The following is a 12498-nucleotide window of genomic DNA, read 5'->3' as shown; positions in this document are numbered from 1 at the left end:
GACATTTTAAAGGACACATCATAAACAAAATGTCATTTTGTTCAGTTCTCATATACATGACTTGTTATTGTATCCATCAGGCATGACACTGAAACATGATGTGTCTGTTTTGTTATATTTCTCTTTTTATAGAGAACATGTGATTCTACAAGCTGTTCAGATTTGCTACAGAGGTCCATCCTGCCCAGTATAGACAGTGATCAGTGATCTAGGCAGCCATTGAGAGAGGTTGTCATTACCAAATAAAATCCTCTAGAAAATCAGGCTTTTTTTGGGGTTTGTTTTTGTAATCTTTACAAAACACACAGTTCTTGAAGGAGCACAGGATATGACTGAATGAACAAAGTTACATTTATATAGATCCTTTCAAGGAACACACGATGGTTTACAATGAACACACACAGCTTCTACATTCAGTCACATGCTGGATATTGTGTTAAATTGTTTTTAAAAAGAGTAAAATGTGTCTCCTTTAAACATTTGTTATATCTGTGTTAGTGTTCACTGTGCACTCAACATCAGACTCTCTACACATTCCTCCTCCCGCTTATCCACTCACTCCAGGACGTGGGCTTTGTGCTGGTGTGGGAGCAGCATCTGCAGGCAGTGGTCAGTGAGCTGACAGTGGCTGAGGTCCAGTTCTGACAGCCCTTCAGAATGTTCCAGAAACAGCGCCAGTGACCTACAGGTCTGCTGGTCCAGCCGGGTCTGACTGAGGTCCACCATCTCACCCAGGGCCCGGGAGAGAGCCACAGCGCGTCTCACACACTCCAACTCAGTCCCCACACGGACAAGTGACAGAAACTGGAGCAGCGTGGCTTTACTGCAGCTGAACACACACAACATTCACCAACATGTTAAAAATTAACTAAAAATAACACTACTTACACACATTTTGTTTCATAGTACAGAGTTCTTTCCCCTTTTCCAGAATGTTTGCGTAGTTTGTGTGGTGTTGTGAGTCAGTGGCTTACTGCAACGTGACTGTATGTAAAATAGGGAAGAGTTGCTCCACTCCAGCCTCCTCTATCTCACAGTCGTGTAGAGTGAGCTGTGTGTGCGTGTGAGCTCTCTGGATGACCATGGAGACGACTCTGCAGTCCTCAGTGCTCAGAGTCAGTGTGTGTGTCTGTGTGTCTGCTGTCAGGTCCATAGCAGAGCTGCAGGAGAAGTCCAGTCTGTGCTGCAGAGCAGAGAGCAGATCTGCTGCTGCTGCCCCCTGCTGGAGTTCAGAGACACTGCAGCAGTGGAGCAGCCTCAGCAACAGCAGCCTGTCAACACTGAGAAAACAAAATACACAAACACACACACACACACACACACACACACACACACACACACGCACACACACACACACAGTTAATTTCAGATAAATATAAATATTTTATCTAAATTTACCAGTTTCCGCCAGAAGTCATTTTATTCTGTTATAACGCAGTACACAACAAATAAATTTCTAACGAATAAGCATACATGACCTAAAATAATCAATGTCCTCTAGATTCAGTCCAAACACACCTATCTGACTCAGGACTCTCAATAAAATAAATTTATTGGTCAAAATGATGACCGAGAACCTCTTTACACACCTATATCACACACCTTCAATATAACATTATATAGAGCAATTATGTCTGTTGGCCCCAAAGTCTGATGGACTGTGAGAAAAGTTCAAACCTGAGCCTGGAGACGTGTTTGAACAGAGGTAAAATGCTCCCTAGCTCCCCCTCTGGTATGGAGGTGAACAGCAGGCTGAGAGAGACTGCTGTGCAGTGCTGGAGGGTGAAGCGCAGGGCAGCACAGTGGACAGAGTCCAGCTCTCTGCTGTTCAGGTTGATGCAGTTCTTTGCTGAACTCAACAAGCTGGACACACAATGAGCAGAGCCAGTCTGATAGATCTCTCTGATGATGGACAGTACAAAGCTGGAGCTCAGTCTGCGGAGAAGACACACACACACACACACACACACACACACACACACACACACACACACACACACAATTACTAAGTCTAATGTTGTGCAGTATAATTAAAGTGATTGGACTGATACATTGGACATCATTGTTTTCTTTCACCTTCTGATCTGAAGTCTGGCCAGTACAGGCAGAAGGTCTCTGGGGTTTTGCTGCTTAATGCTGCTCTTCCTAAAGTCCACAGTAACAGTTTGATACTGCAGGAAATAGTGAATCACTTCCCAGTTCAGAGTGCAGGAAGTCAGTTCTCCGCCCACTTTCTGCAGGAAGCAGAGAGTAAGCTCCTCCTCCTGAGCTTCATACACCACTACAACCAGATGCTGGAGAGTCTCTTTACTCAACCTGCACATACACATAATAAAATGACATTATAAACTGATACTTTTTAAAAAAAAATAATAACTGACAAACTATCCACACAGACCTGATGGTCAGAGGGCCCTGGTGACACAGTAGGACAGTGAGAGACTGGGCCTCCATCTTGTACTCAGTCAGGTTCAGGCACTGGACATGCCAGAGTCTCAGGAGAGAAGCCAAGCTGCTCAGGACCCTGGACAGCGCCCCCTCTGTCTGCTGTGTGCTGCTCAGGATGAGTGAAAGCTCCTCAACAGTCACTGGAGCAGGAGATCTCACTGCCCCCAGAGCTCGTACCATTCTCACCACCACACCACCACTCAGCCTGCAGAAAAAACACCATGTATAGGGTTTAATATTCTCACCACCACTCAGACTGCAGAAAAAACACCATTTATAGGGTTTAATATTCTTAGTTAATTCAACCCACACTGCAAAGTAACAAAGTCATGAGGAAATTAGTTTGAGGAATTAAAAAGTAGATCTAATTCATTTAAAAGTAAACAAGATGATTCAGAATATCATTATTAAATAGTATAATTAATGTAACGTGCCTGAGTGTGTGCAGGTGTGTGATGTGTGTGAAGAGAAGCCGGGCTCCTCTGAGAGAGAAGGCTCGTGGGTTTAGAGTGAGGTTGAGTGTGGATGCTGACAGCCCCATCACTCTCCCCACAGCTCTGCAGCTGGAAGTGGGTAACTCTCCTCCCAGAGAGAGGGTGAAGCCCAGGGCCTGGAGCAGAGGAGACACCTGCTGTGTCTGCTCTCTGGACCAGAGCTCTTTACACAGAGACGGGACACACTGCTCAGCACCACTGAAACTGCAAACAAAATCGCTTATAAACAACACAAACAAGGAAACATGTATAATCAGTATTTGGATCAGTAGGTGTTTGAAAAAAGGCACAAAATCTTTTTAACCCAAGGGTCATTCAGTAGCATTACACTAATTAAGTTAAATTAAAAATACAATATACACTTCAAAACATTACTGTGAAACATGAACCACAAAATATCAAGTTCAAACCTCAGCTGGGAGATGTAGGGCAGACACTGAAGGAAACTCCTCACTTCACTCTCTTCATCTGACCAGCCTCTCAGCTCTACTGGTTTCATCACCTTTTGGAGTTTCAGCACTTCTAGGAAGAGGGAGGTCTTTCTCTCTAAGAGGTCTATTTTCCAAACTGCAGGAGCTGACTGGTAAACTGGCTGTAATGCTGGAAGGACACTCCTGCCTGTTCGAGTCTCATAGTTCTTCACTTGTGAGAACAGATCCAGCAGGAAATCACACTGAACTTCAGAATTGTCATTTTCATCATCTAAAGGGAAGGTTGTGTAGCTGCACACAGATGTCAGCAGCTTAGTGAAACTCTCTCCTGTAGCTGCATCACACTCTGCTGCTGCAACAGTCAGCTTCAGCAGAAACTCTAATGCAGATCTTCTCTTTACTTTATCATAATGAACAGGATACTCAAACCTGTTGGAATACAAAGAGTCAATAAGAGAGATTTAACAAAAATAAAACAATAAAAAAGCAGAAACCTAAGTAATAACAAAGTAAAAACAGACAGTGGCCGAGCTCACATTAACCCTCAATCAGCTTCAACCAGCTCAATCACACAACTATGCAGGTAGAACAGCTCAAACTGAAGTAGCACAAATGAACTGAACTGGTGGTGTACAGCAGGTATAAACACAATGAAAACAATGATTGTTCTCCTACACCCATAATGCATCCTACTGGAGAAAGTTTATTTCTTCAATTTAATTGACTAAGAAATTGAATACAAAATGATATTATACATTTCATGAGTTCATGTTTTACATTTGTTTTTATCAATTGACCGTTTAACACGGGATATGATGCCTGTAAAGATGAAGGTGAAGTGCTGGAGGTCAAAGGTCACTGCGCTCAGCTCCACTACACTGAAGAGCACTACTACACTCCACTATAGTGATGCCTAACTATGTGTTCCTTTCTGTTGTTTCTGTTCGTTTCCGCCCCATGTTCCAGTTTTCCCCACCCTTGATTTGTCTCATCTGTTTCTTTTCTGATTTGATTGCTCTGTGTATTTATACCTCGTGTTTCTGTGTCTTCATCTCTTGTTTTTTTGGGCTGTCTTCACCCTTTTTGTTTGAGTAGTGATGGACAGAGGAAACCATTGCAGTGCTTGAAATGGCCTACTACATACTACTGAAATACTGATAGGGCCACCAAACCAGTACGCTGTATGCAGTATGAGAATAAAATACATTTTTCTAGTATGAGAAAGATACCCAAATGACGTCCTACTCCAGCCTAATATTCCAGTACGCGACCAGAGCTCTTTGTAGGGTACTGCATCCCGTATGCAACGGTGGCAGAAAATCTTTCACAAGTGGGCGGAACCTTCATACGTTCACATGACTCCGTAGCATGGTTTGCGTCTGGTGCATACTGGATACTATACTGCATACTGCTTTGGGGACCAGTATACAGTATACACTATGTAGTAGGCTACGTTTGGGGCTTCTTCCTGACAGTGTTGGTAAAAGATTTGAAACATTGGAGCATTGAAAGGCGATGCCAAAACAGTGACCCCTGGTGGTCTTTGAAAATTATAGCAGTCATAATTTCAAAACTGTGAAGTACAGGAAAGTATACAACACGACACCATTTTCATATTTCATTTAAAAAATCTGATGATCATTAATGATGTTTAGTTGTTAACGTTCTACAATAAAATGTTGAAAATAATTGTTTCCCTTTTTATGCGAAAATGTAATACAATAAAATGCTGCAAACTGCACTGGGAGGCAACAGGTTGACATGTTCTGAAAGTTTTGTGACGTTTCTTCCCCCTTTTGGCTTCCATATTTTCCAGAAAATTTCAAGTTTTGTAGTAAAAGGATTTCACCCCCTTATAGCAAGCAAGTTATAGGACAGTGCTAAACCTATCAAACAGTCCCACCACTATCCAGTCATTAGTCACATGGTAATAGTAACTATCATACAAGCTTCAGTACACTGTGTTGAATCAATGTGCTTTGCAATAGTGATATGAGCTTTGATGCCTCAGTATCAAACATCCCGTCACTACACTGGAGTTCTACTGTATGTATTCTTGCCCTGCCTGTTCGTTTTCCATATTGTTCTCTGTTCCCGTGTTCTTAATCTGTTTTTTATTAGTTTTACCTCCGTGTTTCCCTTCCTGGTTATCCTCACTTTGTTTTAAGTTTATCATGCTTTCTGGAAATCTGCTCTTGGATTATGTTTCTGTTTTTCCTAATAAACAAAGTTCAACAACACACTTGTGTCTTGCCCTGCCTCTCTCATTGTGACAGCTAATCTCAAGGTCAAACCATTATCTTCACTGAGAGATGCACCTATATTTAACAACACCAAGTATGCACACAGAGTTTCTAATTACATTCACATGTCTACATATAAGGACATTTTTCTGGACATCTGAATATTTTCAAAAATTAGATTTTTTAAAAAGGTGGGTTTAAATGATATAGCACTACAAAAACCATGCCAAATACAGACAACTAGCAATCCTTGAATTAGAATAACTTAATATTTCTCTATGTGGGCAAAATAATAATATGATTCTTAGTCCACGTTATATTTAGGCTCCATGCATGTATATATGTATGTATATATATATATATATATATATATATATATATATATATATATATATATATATATATATATATATATATATATCTTTTATTTAAAAATGAAAACATTGTCTTTTTCACCATTAGTCACTTTGAAACCATTTAAGCCCAGTAAACTCCATTTAAAATGACCTTAAAGTGTTTTAATGAGGAGTTCCTCCAAGTGCGAACTTGTATCAGTTTTCGCTGTAATGGCTGCAAGTAATAAGTTACGATATGCATAATAAATGCTAAATTTAATGGAATAAATGAATAACAAATATGAGGTTGCAATGTGATTTTAAAGGTGGTTTAGACTATTGTGTTCAAGTCTGTTTCCAATCCTGGCAGGTCCTGTGTGACTGGGGTTGGAGCTTCACTCAAACAGACATTTTACATCTTGTTCTGGATTATAATCTGGCTAGTGGAATTCAGTGCCCTTTCTCCACTGGGAGAAAATGATTTTACCATTTTATGTGAGATCATCTGGAGCAGACCATTCGCAAATCAGAACAGTTTCCTGTGGCTACAGTGAGGACCTCAGCTGATACTGGCATATTCACCCACTGCTTTGATATGCTCATCTCACAGATGTCACAACAAAACCCCAGAATATCTACAATGTAGATGAGACAGGATTTGACTGGTCCATGACGAATCCTGTAAGATCATGTACCGGAGTACAGGTGGAAGTGGGAGGGAACAGAACCGTCTGCATCACTGGGAATGTTGCAGTTCTTGGTGTCAAGGTTGTTGGAGAAGATGGTGCTTTTAGACTATTTCATAAATCTCTTCCTTAAAGAATCCACTCAGTTCTCAGACTGAACTTCCCACAGGGTTTTAATATTTGATGGTCAAATCTCCCATGTGTTCCAGGGACTGGGGGCTTTGTTTCATTTTTTAACACTTAACCTCTTACTGAATAAATGCTGCTGCTGTTAATTCCTTGTAAACTATTGTCAGGAATGGCTGTCATCCTGCCGCCCCGGTTGTCATGGTTTCCGTGTCGTCTGTTTTCCTGCACTCCCTGCTTCCATGCCTTGGATTCGTTTTCTCCACCCCTCATTTGATTGCTTGCACCTGTCCCTCGTTTCTACCTTTGGTTCATGTATTTAAACCCTGTTGTGTGCCTTGGTTGGGGCTGTTTCTTGATGGTGTGATGGAAAATATTATTTGATCATGTATTATCACGTGATTCATATGTAATGATTCATATATAATCATATATGAATGGTTTAGTCTGCAAACTCTGTCTCTGTATATTGTGTGAACAAATGACTGTGGGAATGTTGGTTTATGACCTGCATGTGCTTTGTGACCTGCAGGGGTTGTAAAGAGGGATTAGGCTTTTGTTTTCTTGCAAATGGTGTCTGTCCTTTGAAGCGTCCTGGAATATGCAGGAATGTTCATCACCAAATGGAGCAGGCAGTGCGTAAACAAGATCACAGAGCACCCCCTCCTTGGGGAGGGGGTTGAAGTTTAGATATAAGGAGTAGAGTCAGTCTACCCCTTTAGAGCTTTCGCTTTCGAGCATTAGCTCTCACACAGCTGTGTTTTGTGTGTCCTATTTTCTTTATTAAATTACTCTCTTAATCACGTCTGACTTGCTGTTTGTTCAAAATTCCACCACAGAAATTGGCGTAGTCGGCAGGATCAGCGAGAGGCACCACGCGGAGCAGCGGTGACTGAACTTCGAGGACGCTCCTCAGAGAGAATTTCTCGACTGAGCTGGAGAAAGAGGGAAACCCACAAGAACACGGGAAAGTACCTAACCAGGGTGTGACGTCCCGCTTGACTAACGGACTGATCTAACGGACTGAAAGTAAGTGGTGGAGATAGTAAACCAATCGTTAAAAGGACAAAATCCGCCAGAGTTTGCCTGGGGGCGTGCCTGAGAAAGCAGCGTAGTAGAGGAATACTAGCGCTCAGAAAGGAGTCTGGGACTCCGGAGTCTGGAGTCTGGGACTCCAATAGCCTAAAAGAGTTAGGCACACTGTGTAGACGTACAAGTGTAAGAGAAAATAGGCCCGGGCCGACAGGACGCCCCATTAGAAAGGAGTCTGGGACTCCAATAGCATAGAGAAAGAAGGAAACTCTGTTAACCAGCACGAATTACTGGAGCGGAACTAAATTAAAGCAACGTTAGAGACGTGATTAACAGAAGGAAAAAAAAAAAAAAAAGGGGGAGAGTGTCACCCATACCCGTATTATTCATATTAATTGGTCATATTGTAATCACATTTGTGCAATCACCCTTACCTACAAAAAAAAAAAAAAGGGTAAAGGGCAAAGTAAGGAATATGAATTTAGCCAAGACAGGTTTTCTAGTAGCTTGTTCTTCCAAATGAGTAAAGACTATGGGGAACATGTAAATAAACATGTCCCGTTTTGGATTAAATACTATGGGTTTAATGCATCGGGGACCTTGAGTGTTGCATATTTACTTAAATTGATTGAAAGAGTTAAGGTTAAACCAAGGGAGGCTGATAAGAAAGCCCGGAAATATTTTGACAAGAACAGTGAAGATATGCTGGAAAAGGCAAAAATGTGTTTAGAGGAGGCTGAAAAAAACACAGAAGCAGCAGGTAGGGCATAGAAAAGGTAATGATGAAGTGTCTCAGTGTGTTTCCTTAGCTGATCCTGACCTCGATGCCGCCCCGCCGAGAGCCCCCCAGCTGATCCAACAGCCACAAGTGCTAACAAACCCACCTCCATATCCTGAGCCAGGGACTTCATCGCTAACATCAAAGCCGTCTCCATATGACGAACCAAGACGACAACTGGAGGCAATAACCTCACCAGTGGCTCATCGCACTCGAAGCCACACCACTATAAAGCCATCTGCAGAGCCTGAGGTAGGCTGTGCCCTGCAGTTCCCGATGGTGGAGGTCTCTGGACCAGATGGAGTAATTATGGTCCACCACCACTGGACTGCAGAAGACATCATGAAAGCGGCCGAGGGCCTGAGCAAACCAGGCGATATCGGCGGACGATGCTTCGGACAAGAACTTATGGCATTCGTGCAGTCCTGCAGACCAACTCAGGCTGAATTGAGATGATTGCTTATGATTCGACTCGGACCGCAGTATAACCGCATTGACAGAGACTGGGTGGATGGAGATGTTCGCCTCCATCTGCCTGAGTGGAATGCACCGCCCCAAGGCCAGCTTGATTCAAATGGCCCATACAGAAAGATGATAAGAGGACTCATCGAAAGAGTGGAAGCAGCATACCCGACAACTATTAACACCGATGTGATAGCAGCATGCAAACAAAGGGATGACGAGCCCGTGGCTGACTTCCTCGTCCGTTTGACACGCGTCCATACTGATCATTGTGGAATTGATGCACCAGCACAACGCGCAGCGGGCCCCGGAGAAGTGGGGGCATGGGAAGCTCATCTGAGAAATAGCTTCCTTATGAATATGAGAAAGGACATTAGCGACCTCATCAGAAAAAATTGCATCGGTTATAGTCGAGCTCCTTTGTCAACTATTGAAGAACACGCCAAGCATCATGAAACTACTCTGGGTAAGAAGGATGCTAGACGGGAGCGCCAGCGCGCCAACACCACCGACCAGGCGATGCTGACCATGCTCCAAACACTAGGAGACAGAGGAAGAGGTCGCGGACGTGGCAGAAGACGCGGACGCGGGAGAGGAAGAGGTCGAGGAAAAGAGTCTGGAGGAAGGGAATGCTACAATTGTGGAAAATTCGGACACTTTGCAAGAGACTGTCCTGAAGAAGAAGGGGAAGATAATGACAGCATGGCTGTGGAAGTTAAAAAAGACAGACAGGCGGAGGAGAGGCAGGACAGCGACGGGCCACTGAAGGAAGACGACAAAAGGGAAGTAACACATTTAAATTACCAATTATTACAGCAGATTAGTAAAGGATCAAGAGGCCTCCCTGAAGTAACTGTGAATGTAGAAGGGAAAAATGTTAAGTTTTTGGTTGACAGTGGCGCCACCCATTCGGTGTTGAAAGAAGGTCTAATAGAATGTAGAATGAGACCAGGATATGGGATAACAGTATTTGGAGTGGGAGGCCATCCCATCGATGAAAGGATGTCCGAGCCTCTCCAATGTAGTTTAGGAAATAGCCAATTCAAACATAGCTTTTTGGTGTCAGAAACATGTCCAATTAATTTGTTAGCTAGAGACCTAATGTGTAAACTTGGATGCACATTTAGCAGCAACCCAGAGGGGTTATTTGTTACCTGGGAAACACCCACACAGGGAGTCCAGTTAGAAGTGAGGGTCCCTTTATATGTTTATGAATTGCAGTGCACTGCTGGGGAAGTACTAACACATTTTATGACTGAAGTTACTAACACGCTACCCGGTGAGCTGACAGTTAAACAAAGTGACTCTATTCACTGTACAATGAAATTTGACTTAGGGGGCAGCGACAGTTTGATTATCACAGCTATAGCGTGGGACTGCGAGTGGGCTGCAGGAGTGGTGCAGCTCTCAGCTAAAAAGAAATCTTTATATTCGGTCTCGCATGCAGCGCCTCATGTGTCGCTGGCTAGCACACATGCCGACCCAGACTGGCAGAGAGTAGGATTATGGACCAAACGTGTGTTGAGCGCAATGGACTGGGTAAAAGAACCCCAGTGTAAAATTATGTACAGCCCGAGCATAAAAGCGTGGAAAATGCCAGCCCCGGATAGGTTAAATTGCAAAAGGTATTCGAGCTTGTGAGTCCAAATATGGTGATTATGGCAGCCTCTGTTACCCTCTCAGAGGAAGAGGAAGAGGAACTGAAAACAGTTCCTGCAGGGTTATGGGCACAGGGAAAAAATGATGTGGGCTTAATAAAAGGATGTGAGCCGTCCACATCACCCCAAAATCTGATTATAGACCACACCAGCACCAATACCCTCTGAAACCAGAGGCAGCAGAGGGTATTAGGCCGGTGTTCCAATCATTAAAGCCATGGCCAGACTCACCGGTACGTACTCCAATCTTCCCAGTTAAGAAACCAGGGAAAGATGAATGGAGATTTGTGCAGGATTTGCAGGCTGTCAACGTGGCAGTACACCCTAGAGCCCCAGAAGTTCCAAATCCGTACACCATTCTCTCTCAGATCCCACGAGACAGCAAGTGGTTCAGTGTAGTTGATTTGGCCAATGCTTTTTTCAGTGTACCTGTGCACAAGGATAGCCAATTTTGGTTTGCTTTCACTTTTGAAGGAAAGCCATACACATTCACGAGGTTGTCAGGGGTATTGTCAATCGCCAACTATTTACAATGCCGCCTTACACCGAAGCCTAGAGGCTTTAGCGCTCCCTGAAGGAACAGCTCTGCTGCAATATGTTGACGATCTTTTAATTTGTGGAAAAACACGAGAAGTGTGTAAACAAGCCACGGTGGCACTGCTACATCATTTAGCAGGGGAAGGCCACAAGGCATCCAAATCTAAATTACAGTTTTGCAAGCAGCAAGTGCACTTTTTAGGACATGACATTACTGAACAAACGCGCATGCTGACTAAAGACCGGGTGAATGCTATTTTGACTATACCGAAGCCTACGACGAAAAAACAGCTGCTGTCCTTCTTGGGCATGTGCTCCTATTGTAGAACATTCATACCATCTTATGCAGAGCATGAGGGGCCACTCAGGAATATAATACCGACCAAGGGGCCGAATTCCTCTCAGTTAGCGTGGACGCCGGAAGCTGAAGCGGCCTTTACAGCATTGAAGCAATTATTACAGGTCATGCCCGCCTTAGGCATTCCAGATCCCAGTAAATCATTTGAACAGACAGTGGATGTGAAAGGACAATACATGACAAGCATTTTAACGCAGAAACACGGGGACAAACAGAGGCCAGTAGCCTACTTCTCAGGAAAGCTGGATGCAGTTGCAGCAGGCCTGCCATTGTGCATAAGAGCAGTAGCCGCAGCAGAAAAGGCTCTAGTAGCAATCAGAGATATAGTAGGGTATGCTAATCTGACCCTACACGTTCCCCATGCGGTATCGCGAATATTGCAGGACCAAAAGGTGGCACATTTATCCACCCAGCGATGGCTCAGGTACCACACTGCTTTATTGGATATGCCAAATGTTACTGTGAAACGATGCACAACCTTGAACCCCTCCACTCTATTGCCTACAGAGGAGGAGGGGGAGCCCCATGACTGCCAACAAGTGTTAGAAATTGCAACATCTCCTAGAATAGATTTAAAGGAGGAACCGATACTTAATGCGGACCTGGAATTGTTTGTGGATGGTTCAGCCAAACATGACTCTCAAGGCACTAATCGAGCAGCATATGCCATTGTGTCACACACAGAAGTGGTGAAAGCAGAACCACTCCCATCTAACTACTCAGCGCAGGCAGCTGAGCTTGCTGCACTCATACAGGCATGTAAGCTAGCACAGGACAAGTCTGTGAATGTTTGGACTGATTCCCGATATGCTTGGGGAGTGGCACACGACTTTGGGGCCATTTGGAAACATCGCAACTTTCTCACCAGCTCAGGAGCGAAGATAAAAAATCACCCCCTGGTAGCAGAACT

At 43.6% G+C, this 12498-nt stretch overlaps 1 protein-coding gene across 5 annotated transcripts in view; it reads right to left on the bottom strand.

Moving 5' to 3' along the window:
• LOC113569091 overlaps positions 1–12498 on the bottom strand; it is a 251840-nt gene that overhangs the window by 1256 nt on the left and 238086 nt on the right. For all 5 annotated transcript variants that reach the window (XM_035529663.1, XM_035529662.1, XM_035529665.1 and 2 more), the window contains 6 exons: positions 2883–3146; positions 2399–2653; positions 2077–2316; positions 1678–1935; positions 975–1280; positions 560–829 (listed from right to left, as the gene is read on the bottom strand). In XM_035529663.1, coding sequence (XP_035385556.1) covers positions 560–829; positions 975–1280; positions 1678–1935; positions 2077–2316; positions 2399–2653; positions 2883–3146 — 1593 coding nt within the window. The remainder of the gene's footprint in view (positions 1–559; positions 830–974; positions 1281–1677; positions 1936–2076; positions 2317–2398; positions 2654–2882; positions 3147–12498) is intronic.

Source organism: Electrophorus electricus, chromosome 9 (genome assembly GCF_013358815.1).
Source record: "Electrophorus electricus isolate fEleEle1 chromosome 9, fEleEle1.pri, whole genome shotgun sequence".
Taxonomy (NCBI): Eukaryota; Metazoa; Chordata; class Actinopteri; order Gymnotiformes; family Gymnotidae; genus Electrophorus; species Electrophorus electricus.
This window is presented reverse-complemented; position numbering and strand designations above follow the sequence as displayed.